The sequence below is a fragment of the Anomaloglossus baeobatrachus genome, chromosome 7, assembly GCF_048569485.1.
Source record: "Anomaloglossus baeobatrachus isolate aAnoBae1 chromosome 7, aAnoBae1.hap1, whole genome shotgun sequence".
In the NCBI taxonomy this organism is placed as follows: domain Eukaryota; kingdom Metazoa; phylum Chordata; class Amphibia; order Anura; family Aromobatidae; genus Anomaloglossus; species Anomaloglossus baeobatrachus.
In genome coordinates, this window is record NC_134359.1 from 265566476 (window position 1) to 265588975 (window position 22500).

The following is a 22500-nucleotide window of genomic DNA, read 5'->3' on the forward strand; positions in this document are numbered from 1 at the left end:
CCACACTCTGCGCAGAGCCACGGGGCGGGGCGGGTCCCACACCTCTGCGCAGGCAGGGGCAGGGGCGGGGGTCCTCACACTCTGGCAGCAGGGCAGGGGCGGGGCGGGGGTCCCACACTCTGCGCAGGCAAGGGCGGGGCGGCGGTCCCACACTCTGCGCAGGCAGGGGCGGGGCGGGGTCCCACACTCTGCGCAGGCAGGGGCGGGGCGGGGTCCCACACTCTGCGCAGGTCAGGGGCGGGGGGGGTCCCACACTCTGCGCAGGCAGGGGGGGCGGGGGCGGGGTCCCACACTCTGCGCAGGCAGGGGCGGGGGCGGGTCCCACACTCTGCGCAGGCAGGGGCGGGGCGGGTCCCACACTCTGCGCAGGCAGGGGCGGGGCGGGGTCCCACACTCTGCGCAGGCAGGGGCGGGGGCGGGTCCCACACTCAGCGCAGGCAGGGGCGGGGCCGGGTCCCACACTCTGCGCAGGCAGGGGCGGGGCGGGGTCCCACACTCTGCGCAGGCAGGGGCGGGGCGGGTCCCACACTCTGCGCAGGCAGGGGCGGGGCGGGTCCCACACTCTGCGCAGGCAGGGCGTCCGGGGCGGGTCCCACACTCTGCGCAGGCAGGGGGCGGGGCGGGGGTCCCACACTCTGCGCAGGCAGGGGCGGGGCGGGGTCCCACACTCTGCGCAGGCAGGGGCGGGGGCGGGTCCCACACTCTGCGCAGGCAGGGGCGGGGCGGGTCCCACACTCCTGCGCAGGCAGGGGCGGGGCGGGTCCCACACTCTGCGCAGGCAGGGGCGGGGGCGGGTCCCCACACTCTGCGCAGGCAGGGGCGGGGCGGGTCCCACACTCTGCGCAGGCAGGGGCGGGGCGGGTCCCACACTCTGCGCAGGCAGGGGCGGGGCGGGGTCCCACACTCTGCGCAGGCAGGGGCGGGGCGGGTCCCACACTCTGCGCAGGCAGGGGCGGGGCGGGTCCCACACTCTGCGCAGGCAGGGGCGGGGCGGGTCCCACACTCTGCGCAGGCAGGGGCGGGGCGGGTCCCACACTCTGCGCAGGCAGGGGCGGGGCGGGTCCCACACTCTGCGCAGGCAGGGGCGGGGCGGGTCCCACACTCTGCGCAGGCAGGGGCGGGGCGGGGGTCCCACACTCTGCGCAGGCAGGGGCGGGGGCGGGTCCCACACTCTGCGCAGGCAGGGGCGGGGCGGGTCCCACACTCTGCGCAGGCAGGGGCGGGGCGGGTCCCACACTCTGCGCAGGCAGGGGCGGGGCGGGGTCCCACACTCTGCGCAGGCAGGGGCGGGGCGGGTCCCACACTCTGCGCAGGCAGGGGCGGGGCGGGGTCCCACACTCTGCGCAGGCAGGGGCGGGGCGGGTCCCACACTCTGCGCAGGCAGGGGCGGGGGCGGGGTCCCACACTCTGCGCAGGCAGGGGGCGGGGCGGGTCCCACACTCTGCGCAGGCAGGGGCGGGGCGGGTCCCACACCTCTGCGCAGGCAGGGGCGGGGGCGGGGGTCCCACACTCTGCGCAGGCAGGGGCGGGGCGGGGTCCCACACCTCTGCGCAGGCAGGGGCGGGGCGGGGTCCCACACTCTGCGCAGGCAGGGGCGGGGCGGGTCCCACACTCTGCGCAGGCAGGGGCGGGGCGGGTCCCCACACTCTGCGCAGGCAGGGGCGGGGGCGGGTCCCACACTCTGCGCAGGCAGGGGCGGGGCGGGTCCCACACTCTGCGCAGGCAGGGGCGGGGCGGGTCCCACACTCTGCGCAGGCAGGGGCGGGGCGGGTCCCACACTCTGCGCAGGCAGGGGCGGGGCGGGTCCCACACTCTGCGCAGGCAGGGGCGGGGCGGGTCCCACACTCTGCGCAGGCAGGGGCGGGGCGGGGTCCCACACCTCTGCGCAGGCAGGGGCGGGGGCGGGTCCCACACTCTGCGCAGGCAGGGGCGGGGCGGGTCCCACACTCTGCGCAGGCAGGGGCGGGGCGGGTCCCACACTCTGCGCAGGCAGGGGCGGGGCGGGGTCCCACACTCTGCGCAGGCAGGGGGCGGGGCGGGTCCCACACTCTGCGCAGGCAGGGGCGGGGCGGGTCCCACACTCTGCGCAGGCAGGGGCGGGGCGGGTCCCACACTCTGCGCAGGCAGGGGCGGGGCGGGTCCCACACTCTGCGCAGGCAGGGGCGGGGGGCGGGTCCCACACTCTGCGCAGGCAGGGGCGGGGCGGGTCCCACACTCTGCGCAGGCAGGGGCGGGGCGGGTCCCACACTCTGCGCAGGCAGGGGCGGGGCGGGTCCCACACTCTGCGCAGGCAGGGGCGGGCGGGGGTCCCACACTCTGCGCAGGCAGGGGCGGGGCGGGTCCCACACTCTGCGCAGGCAGGGGCGGGGCGGGTCCCACACTCTGCGCAGGCAGGGGCGGGGCGGGTCCCACACTCTGCGCAGGCAGGGGCGGGCGGGTCCCACACTCTGCGCAGGCAGGGGCGGGGGCGGGGTCCCACACTCTGCGCAGGCAGGGGCGGGGCGGGTCCCCACACTCTGCGCAGGCAGGGGCGGGGCGGGGTCCCACACTCTGCGCAGGCAGGGGCGGGGCGGGTCCCACACTCTGCGCAGGCAGGGGCGGGGCGGGTCCCACACTCTGCGCAGGCAGGGGCGGGGCGGGTCCCACACTCTGCGCAGGCAGGGGCGGGGCGGGGTCCCACACTCTGCGCAGGCAGGGGCGGGCGGGTCCCACACTCTGCGCAGGCAGGGGCGGGGCGGGGGTCCCACACTCTGCGCAGGCAGGGGCGGGGCGGGTCCCACACTCTGCGCAGGCAGGGGGCGGGGGCGGGTCCCACACTCTGCGCAGGCAGGGGCGGGGCGGGTCCCACACTCTGCGCAGGCAGGGGCGGGGCGGGTCCCACACTCTGCGCAGGCAGGGGCGGGCGGGTCCCCACACTCTGCGCAGGCAGGGGCGGGGCGGGGTCCCACACTCTGCGCAGGCAGGGGCGGGGCGGGGTCCCACACTCTGCGCAGGCAGGGGCCGGGGCGGGTCCCACACTCTGCGCAGGCAGGGGCCGGGGCGGGTCCCACACTCTGCGCAGGCAGGGGCGGGGCGGGTCCCACACTCTGCGCAGGCAGGGGCCGGGCGGGTCCCACACTCTGCGCAGGCAGGGGCCGGGCGGGTCCCACACTCTGCGCAGGCAGGGGCCGGGGCGGGTCCCACACTCTGCGCAGGCAGGGGCCGGGGCGGGTCCCACACTCTGCGCAGGCAGGGGCCGGGGCGGGTCCCACACTCTGCGCAGGCAGGGGCCGGGGCGGGTCCCACACTCTGCGCAGGCAGGGGCCGGGGCGGGTCCCACACTCTGCGCAGGCAGGGGGCCGGGGCGGGTCCCACACTCTGCGCAGGCAGGGGCCGGGGCGGGTCCCACACTCTGCGCAGGCAGGGGCCGGGGCGGGTCCCACACTCTGCGCAGGCAGGGGCCGGGCGGGTCCCACACTCTGCGCAGGCAGGGGCCGGGCGGGGTCCCACACTCTGCGCAGGCAGGGGCCGGGGCGGGGTCCCACACTCTGCGCAGGCAGGGGCCGGGGCGGGGTCCCACACTCTGCGCAGGCAGGGGCCGGGGCGGGTCCCACACTCTGCGCAGGCAGGGGCCGGGGCGGGTCCCACACTCTGCGCAGGCAGGGGCCGGGCGGGGTCCCACACTCTGCGCAGGCAGGGGCCGGGCGGGTCCCACACTCTGCGCAGGCAGGGGCCGGGCGGGTCCCACACTCTGCGCAGGCAGGGGCCGGGCGGGTCCCACACTCTGCGCAGGCAGGGGCCGGGCGGGTCCCACACTCTGCGCAGGCAGGGGCCGGGGCGGGTCCCACACTCTGCGCAGGCAGGGGCCGGGCGGGGTCCCACACTCTGCGCAGGCAGGGGGCCCGGGGCGGGGTCCCACACTCTGCGCAGGCAGGGGCCGGGCGGGTCCCACACTCTGCGCAGGCAGGGGCCGGGCGGGTCCCACACTCTGCGCAGGCAGGGGCCGGGCGGGGTCCCACACTCTGCGCAGGCAGGGGCCGGGCGGGTCCCACACTCTGCGCAGGCAGGGGCCGGGCGGGTCCCACACTCTGCGCAGGCAGGGGCCGGGCGGGTCCCACACTCTGCGCAGGCAGGGGCCGGGGCGGGTCCCACACTCTGCGCAGGGCAGGGGCCGGGCGGGGTCCCCCACACTCTGCGCAGGCAGGGGGCCGGGCGGGTCCCACACTCTGCGCAGGCAGGGGCCGGGCGGGTCCCCACACTCTGCGCAGGCAGGGGCCGGGGCGGGTCCCCACACTCTGCGCAGGCAGGGGCGGGCGGGTCCCCACACTCTGCGCAGGCAGGGGCCGGGCGGGTCCCACACTCTGCGCAGGCAGGGGCCGGGCCGGGTCCCACACTCTGCGCAGGCAGGGGCCGGGGCGGGTCCCACACTCTGCGCAGGCAGGGGGCCGGGGCGGGGTCCCACACTCTGCGCAGGCAGGGGCGGGGCGGGTCCCACACTCTGCGCAGGCAGGGGCGGGGCGGGTCCCACACTCTGCGCAGGCAGGGGCGGGGCGGGTCCCACACTCTGCGCAGGCAGGGGCGCGGGCGGGTCCCACACTCTGCGCAGGCAGGGGGCGGGGCGGTCCCACACTCTGCGCAGGCAGGGGCGGGGCGGGTCCCACACTCTGCGCAGGCAGGGGCGGGGCGGGTCCCACACTCTGCGCAGGCAGGGGCCGGGGGCGGGGTCCCACACTCTGCGCAGGCAGGGGCGGGGCGGGTCCCCACACTCTGCGCAGGCAGGGGCCGGGGCGGGTCCCACACTCTGCGCAGGCAGGGGCGGGGCGGGGTCCCCACACTCTGCGCAGGCAGGGGCGGGGCGGGTCCCACACTCTGCGCAGGCAGGGGCGGGGCGGGTCCCACACTCTGCGCAGGCAGGGGCGGGGCGGGTCCCACACTCTGCGCAGGCAGGGGCGGGGCGGGTCCCACACTCTGCGCAGGCAGGGGCGGGGCGGGTCCCACACTCTGCGCAGGCAGGGGCGGGGCGGGTCCCACACTCTGCGCAGGCAGGGGCGGGGCGGGTCCCACACTCTGCGCAGGCAGGGGCGGGGCGGGTCCCACACTCTGCGCAGGCAGGGGCGGGGCGGGGTCCCACACTCTGCGCAGGCAGGGGCGGGGCGGGTCCCACACTCTGCGCAGGCAGGGGCGGGGCGGGTCCCCACACTCTGCGCAGGCAGGGGCGGGGCGGGGTCCCACACTCTGCGCAGGCAGGGGCGGGGCGGGTCCCACACTCTGCGCAGGCAGGGGCGGGGCGGGTCCCACACTCTGCGCAGGCAGGGGCGGGGGCGGGTCCCACACTCTGCGCAGGCAGGGGCGGGGCGGGTCCCACACTCTGCGCAGGCAGGGGCGGGGGCGGGTCCCACACTCTGCGCAGGCAGGGGCGGGGCGGGGTCCCACACTCTGCGCAGGCAGGGGCGGGGCGGGTCCCACACTCTGCGCAGGCAGGGGCGGGGCGGGTCCCACACTCTGCGCAGGCAGGGGGCGGGGGCGGGTCCCACACTCTGCGCAGGCAGGGGCGGGGCGGGGTCCCACACTCTGCGCAGGCAGGGGCGGGGCGGGTCCCACACTCTGCGCAGGCAGGGGCGGGGCGGGGTCCCACACTCTGCGCAGGCAGGGGCGGGGCGGGTCCCACACTCTGCGCAGGCAGGGGCGGGGCGGGTCCCACACTCTGCGCAGGCAGGGGCGGGGCGGGTCCCACACTCTGCGCAGGCAGGGGCGGGGGCGGGGTCCCACACTCTGCGCAGGCAGGGGGCGGGGCGGGTCCCACACTCTGCGCAGGCAGGGGCGGGGCGGGGTCCCACACTCTGCGCAGGCAGGGGCGGGGGCGGGTCCCACACTCTGCGCAGGCAGGGGGCGGGGCGGGTCCCACACTCTGCGCAGGCAGGGGCGGGGCGGGTCCCACACTCTGCGCAGGCAGGGGCCGGGGCGGGGTCCCACACTCTGCGCAGGCAGGGGCGGGGCGGGTCCCACACTCTGCGCAGGCAGGGGCGGGGCGGGTCCCACACTCTGCGCAGGCAGGGGCGGGGGCGGGTCCCACACTCTGCGCAGGCAGGGGCGGGGGCGGGTCCCACACTCTGCGCAGGCAGGGGCGGGGCGGGTCCCACACTCTGCGCAGGCAGGGGCGGGGCGGGGTCCCACACTCTGCGCAGGCAGGGGCGGGGCGGGGTCCCACACTCTGCGCAGGCAGGGGCGGGGCGGGGTCCCACACTCTGCGCAGGCAGGGGCGGGGGCGGGTCCCACACTCTGCGCAGGCAGGGGCGGGGCGGGTCCCACACTCTGCGCAGGCAGGGGCGGGGCGGGGTCCCACACTCTGCGCAGGCAGGGGCGGGGCGGGGTCCCACACTCTGCGCAGGCAGGGGCGGGGCGGGTCCCACACTCTGCGCAGGCAGGGGCGGGGCGGGGTCCCACACTCTGCGCAGGCAGGGGCGGGGCGGGTCCCACACTCTGCGCAGGCAGGGGCGGGGCGGGTCCCACACTCTGCGCAGGCAGGGGCCGGGGCGGGTCCCACACTCTGCGCAGGCAGGGGCCGGGGCGGGGTCCCACACTCTGCGCAGGCAGGGGCCGGGGCGGGGGTCCCACACTCTGCGCAGGCAGGGCGGGGCGGGGTCCCACACTCTGCGCAGGCAGGGGCCGGGGCGGGTCCCACACTCTGCGCAGGCAGGGGCCGGGGCGGGTCCCACACTCTGCGCAGGCAGGGGCCGGGCGGGTCCCACACTCTGCGCAGGCAGGGGCCGGGCGGGTCCCACACTCTGCGCAGGCAGGGGCCGGGCGGGTCCCACACTCTGCGCAGGCAGGGGCGGGGCGGGTCCCACACTCTGCGCAGGCAGGGGCCGGGGCGGGTCCCACACTCTGCGCAGGCAGGGGCCGGGGCGGGTCCCACACTCTGCGCAGGCAGGGGCCGGGGCGGGTCCCACACTCTGCGCAGGCAGGGGCCGGGCGGGTCCCACACTCTGCGCAGGCAGGGGCCGGGCGGGTCCCCACACTCTGCGCAGGCAGGGGCCGGGGCGGGTCCCACACTCTGCGCAGGCAGGGGCCGGGCGGGTCCCACACTCTGCGCAGGCAGGGGCCGGGCGGGTCCCACACTCTGCGCAGGCAGGGGCCGGGGCGGGTCCCACACTCTGCGCAGGCAGGGGGCCGGGGCGGGGTCCCACACTCTGCGCAGGCAGGGGCCGGGCGGGTCCCACACTCTGCGCAGGCAGGGGCCGGGCGGGTCCCACACTCTGCGCAGGCAGGGGCCGGGCGGGTCCCACACTCTGCGCAGGCAGGGGCCGGGCGGGGTCCCACACTCTGCGCAGGCAGGGGCCGGGCGGGTCCCACACTCTGCGCAGGCAGGGGCCGGGCGGGGTCCCACACTCTGCGCAGGCAGGGGCCGGGCGGGTCCCACACTCTGCGCAGGCAGGGGCCGGGCGGGTCCCACACTCTGCGCAGGCAGGGGCCGGGCGGGTCCCACACTCTGCGCAGGCAGGGGCCGGGCGGGTCCCACACTCTGCGCAGGCAGGGGCCGGGGCGGGTCCCACACTCTGCGCAGGCAGGGGCCGGGCGGGTCCCACACTCTGCGCAGGCAGGGGCCGGGCGGGTCCCCACACTCTGCGCAGGCAGGGGCCGGGCGGGTCCCACACTCTGCGCAGGCAGGGGCCGGGCGGGTCCCACACTCTGCGCAGGCAGGGGCCGGGCGGGTCCCACACTCTGCGCAGGCAGGGGCCGGGCGGGTCCCACACTCTGCGCAGCAGGGGCCCGGGCGGGTCCCACACTCTGCGCAGGCAGGGGCCGGGCGGGTCCCACACTCTGCGCAGGCAGGGGGCCGGGCGGGGTCCCACACTCTGCGCAGGCGGGGCCGGGCGGGTCCCACACTCTGCGCAGGCAGGGGGCGGGGCCGGGCGGGTCCCACACTCTGCGCAGGCAGGGGCGCGGGCGGGTCCCACACTCTGCGCAGGCAGGGGCGGGGCGGGTCCCACACTCTGCGCAGGCAGGGGCGGGGCGGGTCCCACACTCTGCGCAGGCAGGGGGCCGGGGCGGGTCCCACACTCTGCGCAGGCAGGGGCGGGGCGGGTCCCACACTCTGCGCAGGCAGGGGGCGGGGCGGGTCCCACACTCTGCGCAGGCAGGGGCGGGGGCGGGTCCCACACTCTGCGCAGGCAGGGGCGGGGGCGGGTCCCACACTCTGCGCAGGCAGGGGGCGGGGCGGGTCCCACACTCTGCGCAGGCAGGGGCGGGGCGGGTCCCACACTCTGCGCAGGCAGGGGCGGGGGCGGGGTCCCACACTCTGCGCAGGCAGGGGCGGGGGCGGGGTCCCACACTCTGCGCAGGCAGGGGCGGGGCGGGGTCCCACACTCTGCGCAGGCAGGGGGCGGGGGCGGGGTCCCACACTCTGCGCAGGCAGGGGCGGGGCGGGTCCCACACTCTGCGCAGGCAGGGGCGGGGCGGGTCCCACACTCTGCGCAGCAGGCAGGGGCGGGGCGGGTCCCACACTCTGCGCAGGCAGGGGCGGGGCGGGTCCCACACTCTGCGCAGGCAGGGGCGGGGCGGGTCCCACACTCTGCGCAGGCAGGGGCGGGGCGGGTCCCACACTCTGCGCAGGCAGGGGCGGGGCGGGGTCCCACACTCTGCGCAGGCAGGGGCGGGGCGGGTCCCACACTCTGCGCAGGCAGGGGCGGGGCGGGTCCCACACTCTGCGCAGGCAGGGGCGGGGCGGGTCCCACACTCTGCGCAGGCAGGGGCGGGGCGGGTCCCACACTCTGCGCAGGCAGGGGCGGGGCGGGGTCCCACACTCTGCGCAGGCAGGGGCCGGGGGCGGGTCCCACACTCTGCGCAGGCAGAGGGCGGGGCGGGGTCCCACACTCTGCGCAGGCAGGGGCGGGGCGGGGTCCCACACTCTGCGCAGGCAGGGGCGGGGCGGGTCCCACACTCTGCGCAGGCAGGGGCGGGGCGGGTCCCACACTCTGCGCAGGCAGGGGCGGGGCGGGTCCCACACTCTGCGCAGGCAGGGGCGGGGCGGGTCCCACTCTCTGCGCAGGCAGGGGCGGGGCGGGGTCTCACTCTCTGCGCAGGCAGGGGCGGGGCGGGTCTCACTCTCTCTGGCAGGCAGGGGCGGGGCGGGTCCTCACTCTCTCTGCAGGCAGGGGCGGGGCGGGGTCTCACTCTCTCTGCAGGCAGGGGCGGGTCTCACTCTCTCTGCAGGCAGGGGCGGGGCGGGTCTCACTCTCTCTGCAGGCAGGGGCGGGGCGGGTCTCACTCTCTCTGCAGGCAGGGGGCGGGCGGGGTCCTCACTCTCTCTGCAGGCAGGGGCGGGGCGGGTCTCACTCTCTCTGCAGGCAGGGGCGGGGCGGGTCTCACTCTCTCTGCAGGCAGGGGCGGGGGCGGGTCTCACTCTCTCTGCAGGCAGGGGCGGGGCGGGTCTCTCTCTCTGCAGGCAGGGGCGGGGCGGGTCTCACTCTCTCTGCAGGCAGGGGCGGGGCGGGTCTCACTCTCTCTGCAGGCAGGGGCGGGGCGGGTCTCACTCGCTCTGCAGGCAGGGGCGGGGCGGGGTCTCACTCGCTCTGCAGGCAGGGGCGGGGCGGGTCTCACTCGCTCTGCAGGCAGGGGGCGGGGCGGGTCTCACTCGCTCTGCAGGCAGGGCGAGGGCTGGAGTCACAGCCTCTCTACAAGCAGTGTAGGGACTGGGGTCTCCGTCTCGTTGCAGAAAGGTTGAAGGCCGGGCTCATGCCACTCTACACGAAGCTTGGGGCCAGGCTGCTAGAATGGCCGAGCCAATCACCTGACCAGAATTCAATAGAAAATTTATGAAAGTAACTAAAGCTCAGAGTTCATAGAAGGACGACCTTCAGGATGTGAAGAGCGTTAGTGTGGACGAATGGGCAAAAATCACACCTGAGCAATGCATGCCAATAGTTTCTAAATACAGGAGGTGCCTTGAAGCTGTAATCGCTAACAAAGGTTTATGTATAAAATCAATTTCAGTAAGCGTGTTCAATACTTTTTCTTTGTGTAATTTCTCATTACACATCACTAAATTTATACATTTATAGACCTCTATAGTTTGCTTACTTTGCCTGTGTGGATTAGATGGGTTTTTATTAACATCTGGTAATAATTTCATGTCAATAGCACTTTTAGAAATATATTTACTTAGAAAATTGGTGACATGTTTAATATTTATTTCACCCTCTGTATTTTACCTGGTTTCCTATTAAACTGACCATTGAGCGTTGCCTGTAAGTCTGCGAATGACTGTGCATGTAAGCAAGTAGGAGAAAGAAAGCTGCAATATCAGTACAACATCTCCGGTGGGGAATAGAAATACGTACACAAAAACACCCAAAAATAAAATATTAAATTATACAATTTTTTGAATATTTGACAATTTTACATTCCGAGAGTTAAAATATAAAACTGAAATAAATCGGTCCCCTACTTGTTAATGACATTGAGGTTTTCTTGTTTCAGCTTAATCTCCCGCTGCTGTATGGCATGTATCTGTCTGGAGAGATCATCGGGAGTCCTGGGGGGTAAAAGAAAAGTATTAAAAAAGTAAAAATACTCTATAATGTTCATTTCTGGCATCAGAATGGGCCTAAAAGAAAATAAAAGTACAATAAACTTGTGCAATGTTAACTTTAAAAACAAGAAAACGAATCTCATCAGAACTCCAGACCAAAGAAATAAGACATTGCTACTTGTGGAAGACAATTCAAAGGCTATCATTGGATCACTTGTACATGGTTTATAGATCCCTTATAGCTATATACTTCCACCCCATCCAGCAGCCATTTTCCTTTAAAATTCAATTTTAGAGGTGGGAGTCTAATGGTAACCATTAAGTCCACGATTATATAATTCCTTTTTTCGAGTGCCTGTCATGGGGTAAATGGAGACAGGACAGGGGCTCCTAGGCTGGCCCTAAGACTGTGACCCTGCGCTGTTCCTTATCTCGGAGGTAGATTTGATGGTAGCCAGGTTTGAGCCTCCAACGTGACCCTAACTCCTGTTGCAGCCCTGATCTTACGCCCCTTCTCCCACACCCTTGGGGCGAGCTGGAAAACACAGACAAAACCCCACAAAACAAGACAGACAAGGGAGAACGAAAACACATACACACAGCACTCAAAACACACAGGAGAGATAATGTGTGTACTGGGGGCAACGAAAAAGGGGAGAAGGTAACGCACAATCAGGAAATGCTCACACCACTCAGATGCGCAGCACAGATCACCATACACAAGAAAAGCACCAAGACTGGGATCGCTGAAGTAAAAACTGAAACGATCATCAGCATCTCATGGCAGGAGGAAGTGCCTTAAATAGGGAAGTGACAGCTGAACTTGGAAATCCGCAACCTGAGCACTTCAGGTCCTACTCAACTCCTGCAGAGCTAAAGACCAGTGAATCTGAACCAGACGATGCCCGGCTCTGCCTGAACAATCCAGAAGCCTCAGGTTGGTTGTCCACACAGGACGCGCGGTCTGCACACACTGCACCAGAGGCACAGGCCTGCCAGTTTCCTGGATTTTGACAGCCAGATTCCCTGGACCCTTTCCTAAGCTAATCCCTAGACGCTTCTGACTTTCCATTTATTCCTGGACCTTACAGCGCCCCCTTCTGGCTCTGAGTTCTGGTAAATCACCTCTCAGGATTCCCCGGCCTCTCTATGAACCACGACCCGTATACTACACAGTGAGAGCCAGGGAACAGTGGTCTCCCATAGCCAACGCTTAAGGAGATCCAGTCTTACTGCCCACATGTACTTAGCCTGCCACCGCAATGGAACGAAGAGCCAATCTAGATGGTCTCTCTTCTGGAGTGAGAAGACCTTGGGATTTCAGGGGTGAGCGGAACCTCATGGCCACATAATCCTCTCTGGACCGGTCAAGAAGGAACCAACTGTAACAGCGTGTCCCTCCCCCGCCTGTACTCATGGTGTAATAGTCTGTCTCTCCTTGACTGTCCTGTATGTACTACTTCTGGTGGGAGATTGTTTGTTCTTCTCAGCATGGGACTCATCCAATCCATAACTTGGTAGACAGAATAGAGCCAGGATGTCTAGAATCCTTTCATGTATCAAATGTCCAGGGGATAGATGGGCCCTTCTGCTCACCTAAGGGGCTGATCCCAGGAGAATAGTACAATGAGACCCACATTAGGCAGTAGTTGGATTTCGACTGGAGGACTAGGATCTATAGCTGAGGCTAGATCCTAGTGCCTGTGTATGGACTGTAACAGATTGGAGATCAGTGGCCACGTGGGATTGTGTTTTGTTGTTCACCCTGTTGGACCCAATGAACTCATAAGGACCACTGCCATATTTTCCTTGGCGTCGGAATACCGGGAGGCGCCCCCTGATCTGTTTTGTTGTGGACTCCTTGCAGACTTTAAGGATTTATATTCATGTTTGGTGCTTTATCTTTGTGGTTCCAATAAAGACCTTTGGTTTGTTCCTCGGCCTGGCACCCATTACTGCTCTGTTGCATACCCCATCACACTCATAAATGAAGGAGACACAGTGATTGGGTGACACAGTAAAATAAGTAAAATGTTAGTTTCTCAGTGTAAAAATGACTGGACCATCCACTGGGAATTTAACAAAATTCCTCATCCTAGCCAGAAGGCCAGTAAAAGGAGGTGTGCATAAAAGAATTGACGTGCAATGAAAATGTGCCATAAACTCAAGTGGGCTTCCCACACCCAGTAAGTTAAGGCACCCCAGGGACACTTCATACCTCAAGTTCTCAAACTTACACAACCTCATGGTTTCAATCCTGGGAGTTGCCTACAAGACAACTAAAGCCACCCAACATACACCCCTAAGCTTCCACCCAGTGTGCATGTTATATCATTCTTCTAAGGCAGCTGTACTCACAGCCAATTTTTCATAGGCTACAACTGGGAAACATCTGAGATTGATGGCGATGAACTAGTGGTTATAAAGGACATCACCCTACTCGGATGAATGATCACACAAAATGCAGCGATGACACTGGAAGTCAATAGGAGAATAGCTATGGCAATTCAACAATGAAGTCACTGGACAAGGTCCTCAAATTGAGAAACGTTTCACTGGTGTCAAAGACACAGCTCCTACATAGTCTGGTCTTCTCTATGGTAACAAATGAATACAAAATCTGGACGATACGAAACAAGACAGAAGAAGAATCAACACCTTCACAATGTGGTGCTGGAGAAGAAGGTTATAACATTTCAAAAGCATTGATTCTTCTGTATTGTTTCTTTATCACCCAGGTTTCATATCCATTTGTTACTACAGAAAAGACCAGACTATGTACGAACCGTGACTTCATCACCAGTGAAATGTTCCTTGATTTGAACAACAGTGGATGACAAGAACAAACAAATTCTGTAACAAATCAAGCCAGACATGTCACTCGAAGAAAGATCACCAAGCTATGACTTGCCTACTTTGGACATCTTATACGAAGAGAGCAATCAATGGAGAAGGACATCATGGTTGAAGAATAGAAGAAAGAAGGTGAAGAGGAAGACCAGCAACCCAATGGCTTAATACTATCAAGATAACGGCAAAGAAGACCCTAGTGAACATACTAAGGCTTGTAGAAGATCAATCTTCTTATAGAGCATTGCTCCATTAGGTCACCATGGCTCAAGATCAAGCTGAAAGCCAAAAAAAAAACCCAGACTTTATTTTAGCCAAAAAGCCATATATTTCATATGTATATTGCTTTTGTGATTGAAGCAAAAAGGTTTCTTGAGGATTTCATCACTCCAATATGGGCCATGAGTATCTGACGATCTACTTGTTGAGATACATTTCACAAAACCAAATGTTAACTTTGCAAAAGAGAGTATTAAAAACAAAAACAAGTGCAGCAAATCTGAGTCGCTTCGCTCCCATACGGAAAAGACGGTAATGAGAGCCACTTCTAAGGACTTCTGTGTAGACACAAAATAAAGATAACGCTCCATCTGTGAGCGACGAACAAATAAAGGACGGTGTAAAACCTTCTTCAGGGATTTGTCGTGATGTGGAAATAACAGAAGGTTTTGCTCATTTCTTTGCGCTTTGTACATTGTTGTTTTGACCATCTGAGATCTAATTATTGTAGATAAAACTTAAAAAGGAGGTTAGCATTTGTCATATCTACAGGATGTCTGATAGATGTGGGACCCACCTATGAGAAGCCCACCTATCTTAATAATAGGCTCCTATTTCGCACCATAGTGAACGGAGAGGTGGGAATACCCAGCAACTTTCAATAATGGTTGCTGTAGATGATATACTAGGCTTTTTTCTTATTGTAAAATTGCCCATGTTTGAGGGTCTCTCTCTCTCCAGTCTGTGACCCAACCTAACCTTCAATGATTGGCATCTGGCATCCAAAGTCTCAAAATTAAGTCTACAAGAGAGCTGAGGAGCAATTTTGTTCATGTCCAAAATGTATAAAAAGCAAGGGGCTAGTTGCAAATCAAGGAAGAAAAGATGGAACTTACACAAGTCACATATGATAAAGGGAGTATACAGACAAGGCGGAGAAGCCTGCAGCTGTTGCTTTCTGAGGAGACATTTCCCTGCCTGTTTTATCACAGGATTGAGTGTGAGCTTCTGCTTTTTGAGGTAACACATTTCCCTGCCTGTTTAATCACAGGATTGAGAGTCAGCCATATCTCCAACCATCTGAGCTCATTGTAAATTTAATCAATGATGTAGGAGCTCTAGGAACCGTTGAGCTTCTATATTGCGGTCTTCATTTCGTATTTCACAGGACTGGTTATACTGAGTGTTTCCACCTTATAACCAGTCCTGTGAAATAATAAATTAAGTCAGCAACATACAAGCTCTGCGGTTGCTAGAGCTCCTTCATCATTGATTAAATTTATGATGAGCTGAGAAGGCTGGAGATATGGCTAACACTCAATCCTGTGATAAAACAGGCAGGGAAATGTGTTACCTCAAAAAGCATAAGGTGCCGTTTGGTATGTATATTTGTTTCTGATAGTGATGGGCGAAACCGAACTGTAAAAGTTAGGGGTCTGTACTGGATACCTAGAAGGACTTCTTAAGGAAATCTGTGTAACTGTTCAGGTTCGGCCACTCCTAAGGAAGAAAAAAGAAAGAGATAAAACAGGACTGTTACACTTACCGACCATACCGGGGACTGTCACACTGCTTCTGGGTCCACTCATGATCCCTCATGTATATTCACTGCTTCACCTGCCCACCACCAGTCCCGCCTTCTGACAGTGGGCGGGGGAAGCCGTGAATATGTATTAGTGTTAATGAGCGGACCCGGAAGCAGTGTGACAGCCGCGCGAGAGATTCAGTAAGTATAATTGTCCTGCTCTAATCCACCTAGCCCTTTCTACAACCATTTTATAGTACAATGTTCAAATGCTCATAGACTTATAAAGGGTTCGGCCTCTGGACAGATGTTCGGGTTCAAGTTTAGGCCCAAACCAGTTTTTTTTTTTCTTTTTAAAGTCCAGCTGTGTTTGAACATCTGCGGGTTTGCCCATCTCCAGTGATAAGTAACTTATCCGGGCCCGCTCCCCCCACCAACCCTCACGCATGAAATTGAGCAGTTGTGCTTGGACGGACACTGCAATAACTATATAGCAGTGGCACGTTTATAAAAGTATGAGCACATGAATTTTTTTTTATTTATTTTTTTTTTAACACATTCAATTGTGGAACCTATTATTCCAAGATTCAGTGATTAATATGTACTTTGTTCATGCGCAACCCCTTTAAAGCCCCCATACACATTAGACTAATGTCGGCAGAACCTGCCAATATTGACGAGTTCGGCCACCACTCTTGAGTGTATGGGACAACTGGTCAACTGATGGTCAAGGGAGAGGTCTATCAGGCATATCAAATTCCGGCTGCTGATTGCCTTGTTCTCCTGGAGATGAGCCGCTGGTAGAGATTACAGCCCGTGGTTTTCTAATGGAGACCACTGGAGCGCTCAGTCAAACAAGTGCTCTTGGGTTGGGAATAGACAGCCAAAACGGCCAAATGACCACCAAAGCATTGTTCGGCTGACAGTAATCTAATGTACATGGCTGGCTTAAGGTGCAGGAAGATGAAACATCCAGATACCAAGAGTAGAGATGAGCGGTCCTGTTGAAATTTGGTTTGCCGGGGTCAGATGGACTTTCGATTAAGTTTGATTTGGGCTAAGAACTTGACCTGAATCCCAATGGAGGTAATTAATTGGGCAGTTCTGGTCTCCATCCACATGCAGCCAGCCATAAAAGGCTCACTTACGGGAGTGGGGTTTTTCCATTTTCTTTCGGGGGGTGCACTCTACATCCAATCACGCTATTGTTACCCCCATTGTGAGCCGATCAAATGCTGCAAGAGGCTCGTACTCGTACCCGAGCACATCGAGTGGTTTTCATACATGAAGTGCTCGATCTCCGAACTCTTACTTTTTTTAAAGTCTGTGGTACGAACAACAAACCCCGAATGCGCTCATCTCAAACCATGACCATGGGGGATACACGAAAATCATATCTTATTTTCCCAACCCTTGCAGTTAACCCCATTTTGATAATCCAGAATAGTTGATAATCCAACATCATCAAGTGCCATTAATTCCAGATGAAAGTTATTTGGCTGTACATACATATATGCATAGTAATAATATACACGCACACTCTCACTGCCTTGAAACATCATACATTAAAAAGTGACATCAAAGAAATCATATCTCCAATTAGAAAAATGTGACAACCCAAGGGAGCCCACGTTTGCGTCTTTGAAATCTTACACTTCATAAACTTAGAGAGACATAAAAAACGAGCTTCCTACAGCCGGTCTAATTTGCTTTTTTTTTTTTCTATATTTCCCTATTTTGCTTATTTATTTATTTTTTCTTTTATTAATTAGCGGTGAATTTGAGTCAATTGCCAACATTCTTCCGAAATCGCGCCAAGACAAAAAAAATAAATGAGATACTAACCACTATTTGGTTTGTGGAAGTAATTCATGTATGGCTACCTGTAACAATGTCACGCTAGGTACGGGGAAGTACCACGCACACGGCAAAAGGGAACGGAAACCCTTTGTCTAGGGAAGGGGGAGATGGTGACCCCTGACCAAACCTACTGCTGGTCCCTGGTTCCCTCACCGCTCTAGATAGTACCGCACCTATGCGCCAAGCTGGATACCTGACCCTACATATCCCTAGTGCTAGGAACGGATGGAATTAGCTCTTCGTCAACCCCACTACACACTATAGAAGACACAAGCAGAACACACGGAGAAAAGTATTAACTACTTATTGATGACACAGGTAGAAATGCAGAGCTTACAGCAACGATACCACAGAGGAGTACAAGACACCTGCTTGTAACCTCAGCTTGAAGGAACTGAAAATATCACCAGCACCAGTCCAAGGAAGGAAGGGATATTTAAACGACAAAGAAATACTGATAATCAACAGCTTGGTGGAAAATGAAATCGATGAATCCAGCAGAAAAGCTACATATACCAACGAATACCGACAGCAGGAACAATAGAAAGTCAGGGAGACACAGCCAAACGCTGTGACCTTCTATTGCCAGAAACCACATGACTGTCTGTCACACGTGACACACCCGTGACAAACAATTTCCACGTCAAATCAACTTTAATCTAATTAATCCATGGTCATCCCTAAATATTATTCAGCTAGTTTTGTTTTCAGACCATTCTAAAGGGGGCTTTACAAGCAGCGATATCGCTAGCGAGCGTACCTGCCCCCGTCGTTTGTGCGTCACGGGAAAGTCGCTGCCCGTGGTGAACAATATTGTTAGTGGCTGTCACACGGACTTGCCTGCCTAGCGACGTCGCTGTGTCCAGCAAACCGCCTATTTTGTAAGTGGGCGGTTTGTTCAGCATCACAGTGGCGTAACCAAGCGGCCGCCCAATAGAAGCGGAGGGGCGGAGATGAATGGGCCGAAAATCCCACCTCCTTCCTTCCTCATTGCCGGCGGCCGCAGGTAAGCTGTAGTTCGTCGTTCTTGAGGTGTCACACGGAGCGATATGTGCTGCCTCGAGAACGACGAACAACCTCAACAATCCGTCCTCAACAATCAACGATTTTTTGAAAAGGAACGACCGGTCAACGATGGAGGATTTGGTGAGTATTTTCCATTGTTAACGGTCGCTCGTTGGGGTCACACGCAACGACGTCGGATGTGCGTCACGGAATCAGTGATCCCGGCGATATATCGTTAGATACGTCGTCGTGTGTAACGGGGCCTTAACTCTTCCATTTATACCATTATAAAGTTAAATTGATTGCCAAATTCCCTACGACCTAACTTCTTAAAAAGGCACGTCCAAGATGTCGGAATAGTGTGGAGCTACCTACAAGAATCCGTCCTAATGAGGTATTTCTTCAGAAGATGATATTATATTTATCAACTCTTGGCCCAATTTTTGTACAAGGAGCAAAAAAATATAAAATAAAAGTAATGTACGTGGAGCTGTTAGTCTTCTAAATGTCTCCTCGACTGACAAATGTCTCCCTCCCGGTACAAGAAAATCATTTCCGCGGGTTTGCTTTCTGAAAATCTACCAAATGGACCAGATGGTTTAGTGAGCGCGTCCCCTGTGTGTGTTTCCATGCGGCGCTTTTGGATGCAGCTTACTTACGATATGTCCATATCCAAAACCCAGCGCGGTCGTTTATTAAATGGTACATATTAAGTCTTCAAAAAAAAGAAAAATTGGACGTAGATCCCTCAACAGGAAGCTATTATTAGACCCCGAGGAACTTTTAGCAAGATTAAACCCAGAAGTACTCTCCGATACGTTGGCCATTGGTCGGTGCACAGATTCTAGAGTGTACACGTAAGTGAAATAAGGACAGGTGCATGCGTCCATATCGAAAGATGTAGAAAATTGGAAAAACTAAACTTTAAACTGGATCATGTAGTCCTCTTCTAACTAAATAAGGGCTCCAATGGACCTAGAGAATCTGAACAACTAGAACTTACCCAAACTGGACACGGCTATTGCGGCTCGATCCCAACTGGGGGCAACGTTGATGACCCATCGTAGATTGCACAAACCGCTTGTGCAACCCAAGTAGAATGCCATTACTTAAGGTGACCACATATCCATGAGACAATTATCTCATGGATATGTGGGCTTCCTAACTTTCCCATGATAGCTGATGTTAGGAGAAAAAAAAAAAAAGATCAGGCATGATGGATTTCAACATGCCCAATCTTTGGTTCTAAACAAAGATAAATCGTCACAGGTGTCTGACAGCAGCTTGCTCCCCCTTATTAAGAGGACATGAATACTCACTCAACAGAGTTGTATGGCTAGTTTCACATTTCCAACATTCACAAGCCAAGTCCACAATGGCTGTGGGTCTTCTTACCCAAACACAACCGGTTCTATCACACAGAGGTGCCAACAGTCATGGCAGCATTGGCATCTGTCCAGACTACAGATTCTGACACGCTGGCTGATAGCCTGCACTGATTACGATTTGGGCGTCAACCAACAGATTGGTAGTTCATAGGCAAGCTTGCAAGAGTAAATCTCTGCTTGTCTGCTTGTGAGTCATCTTTAAATCACATGTTTGGGAGAGCCAATCACATTAACTCCCCTCCTATATATGCTGGCTTGACATTTCCATTAGTGCAAAGTGTAACATTATATCCCTCCAGCCTGTACTATAGTATAATTAGGCTCCAGCCGTAGCTATTGTCCTTGATCTGGTGGGGGGTTGCATGTATATTGTTCTCCTCTGCAGGGGGCTTACCTAATACACAATCCCTGGAGACTGTGTTCTAGAAACTTCTTTATACCTAGGAGCTACAAGTAGCAAATGTTAAAGGGGTGGGTATGAGCACCTCTGCCCATCCAGGGGGTGGATAAAATGAGAGGTGGAAGATTCAGCCACATGTTTTGAGTCAGTTGATGCTTTGTTGGATGAAGGACTAGGATCTGTTGCTGAGGCTAGGTCCTGGTGCCTGTATATGGACTATGGAACCTTGAAGATCAGCTGCCACGCGGTATTGTGTTGTCTCAGCCACACTGCTGGATTTAAGGGACTGATCTAAGGACTGTTGGTGCATTTTCCTTGGCGTCGGATTGCTGGGTGGCGACCCCGGATCGGTTTCCTTCGTGTGGACTCTAAAGAACCATTTGGATATTGGATGTTCTATGCTCCCTGACTCAATAAATCTTGTTGGATTGTTCCTTGGCCTGGTGACCCTGCCTGCTCTGTTGCACATCCCATCACAGCCAGATATAGTTTATCTTAGCTGGTCTGGTAAGGCGTTGTGATCCAAACTAACTGGTGGTTGTAGAACTTGTTGCTGTGTGAGGTTGTGGAATTAACCCTTGTTGGGTTTTTTGTTGATACCTTCCTGCTCTTGCTTTTCTCCCGAGTATCTCATTGTTGTATTCTAGGTGTTTGCAGCGTGTCAGAGTTTTGGTTTTCCCCTGTCTGTCTTTATCTATTTTTCCATCGCTCCAATTCCTTCCTTCCCTGGTGGGAGGGGGGAATCAGATCAGTTCTGGCTTAGCCAAGCACGTGACTCAGGCATCTCCATCATTAGGAGTAACCCTGAAATTAGGGAAAGTCTAGGGACCCCTAGCATGAGGGACAACATAGGAGGCCCCTATAGGATGGCCCTTTCCTGCAGTCACGTCTTGAGAGGTTCATATATGCTTATGAGACTATTAACTTTGGGTGAGGAAACCAGCACTCAGTTTGGGCATTGTAGTCCGTACAAAAATGTAACAATATGTTCGTATGAGTTTAGACTAAGGACGGGGAACGCTGGATTAGGAGTATTATCTGTGTGCTGAACGAATGAACCAGGTATATGCTAGGGTAACAAGGGAATCTAAGGTGCTCCCCAATATCTACGGAAAATTCTTGGGAATCTGCCAAGTGTATGCTAGGAATATATAAGGGAAAGACAGAAGGAAGAATGTGGCCCCGGGTGTATTTCATGGCGGTCTTGCTCAGGAGGTGTGATGGACTCAGATGCTCGTATTAATAAAATCAGGAGCAACTGAATATTTTTTAATGAAGTCCAGATTTGTAACGAGGTTGTCACACCCATGTCCCACCACAGCTGGGCAATAATGGGGTGAGAAGAAAAGTCACAAAATATTAGTGCATCCTCATATTTTTCCAAAGCAGCAGCATAGTCTCGTGTGTACCTGAGTATAATGGAAGACAATGGGCAACTACAGCATTTTTCTGGAAAGTCTTCCAGAAAAATGCTCGAGTACCCCATTGACTTCCATTATACTCAGGTACACGAGTTAAGCCGATCTGAGTGTCCGACTGCTCGTTATGAGTACTGAGCACCTGAGCATGGTAGTGCCCGCTCATCACTAGTTATGAGTACTGAGCACCCGAGCATGGTAGTGCCCGCTCATCACTAGTTACGAGTACTGAGCACCCGAGCATGGTAGTGCCCGCTCATCACTAGTTACGAGTACTGAGCACCAGAGCATGGTAGTGCCCGCTCATCACTAGTTACGAGTACTGAGCACCCGAGCATGGTAGTGCCCGCTCATCACTAGTTATGAGTACCAAGCACCTGAGCATGGTAGCGCCCGCTCATCACTAGTTACGAGTACTGAGCACCCGAGCATGGTAGTGCCCGCTCATCACTAGTTACGAGTACTGAGCACCCGAGCATGGTAGTGCTCACTCATCACTAGTTACGAGTACTGAGCACCTGGGCATGGTAGTGCCCGCTCATCACTAGTTACGAGTACTGAGCACCTGAGCATGGTAGTGCCCGCTCATCACGAGTTACGAGTACTGAGCACCCGAGCATGGTAGTGCCCGCTCATCACTCGTTACGAGTACTGAGCACCCGAGCATGGTAGTGCCCGCTCATCACTAGTTACGAGTACTGAGCACCTGAGCATGGTAGTGCCCGCTCATCACGAGTTACGAGTACTGAGCACCCGAGCATGGTAGTGCCCGCTCATCACTAGTTACGAGTACTGAGCACCTGAGCATGGTAGTGCCCGCTCATCACTAGTTACGAGTACTGAGCACCCGAGCATGGTAGTGCCCGCTCATCACTAGTTACGAGTACTGAGCACCCGAGCATGGTAGTGCCCGCTCATCACTCGTTACGAGTACTGAGCACCCGAGCATGGTAGTGCCCGCTCATCAGTAGTCTGCCGTATTGTAAGCACAATGGAACTGAAGTTGTACAGTTCCCTTAAAAACAAGCAGCAAACAAAAAATTGGAGGTGAAAAATTTAAATAAGTAAATTGCAAAGTTGCTTCTTTTTACAAGAACGTTGCAAACCTACCCAACCTGATCTCTTAAAATATACCAAAACTGTCATTCCTTACCCATTACTGCTCTGATGCTGTCTCTCGGCTTCTCCAATGGCTTTTGTTGACATGGCGGTAACAGTGACATTACGTTGACAGTATCTGACCGCTGCAGCCAATCACAGATATCAGCAAGTAGACAAGACCACAGAGATCAGTACTCTGCTGTTATCAGCGCCTCTACAAATAC

General features: G+C 59.0%; 1 protein-coding gene across 1 annotated transcript in view; it reads right to left on the reverse strand.

Moving 5' to 3' along the window:
• Positions 1-22500, reverse strand: part of MAD1L1 (mitotic arrest deficient 1 like 1) — a 922608-nt gene that overhangs the window by 782364 nt on the left and 117744 nt on the right. Inside the window, exon 10 of the mRNA XM_075318107.1 lies at positions 10427-10513. Within this exon, the coding sequence (XP_075174222.1) occupies positions 10427-10513 (87 nt within the window). The remainder of the gene's footprint in view (positions 1-10426; positions 10514-22500) is intronic.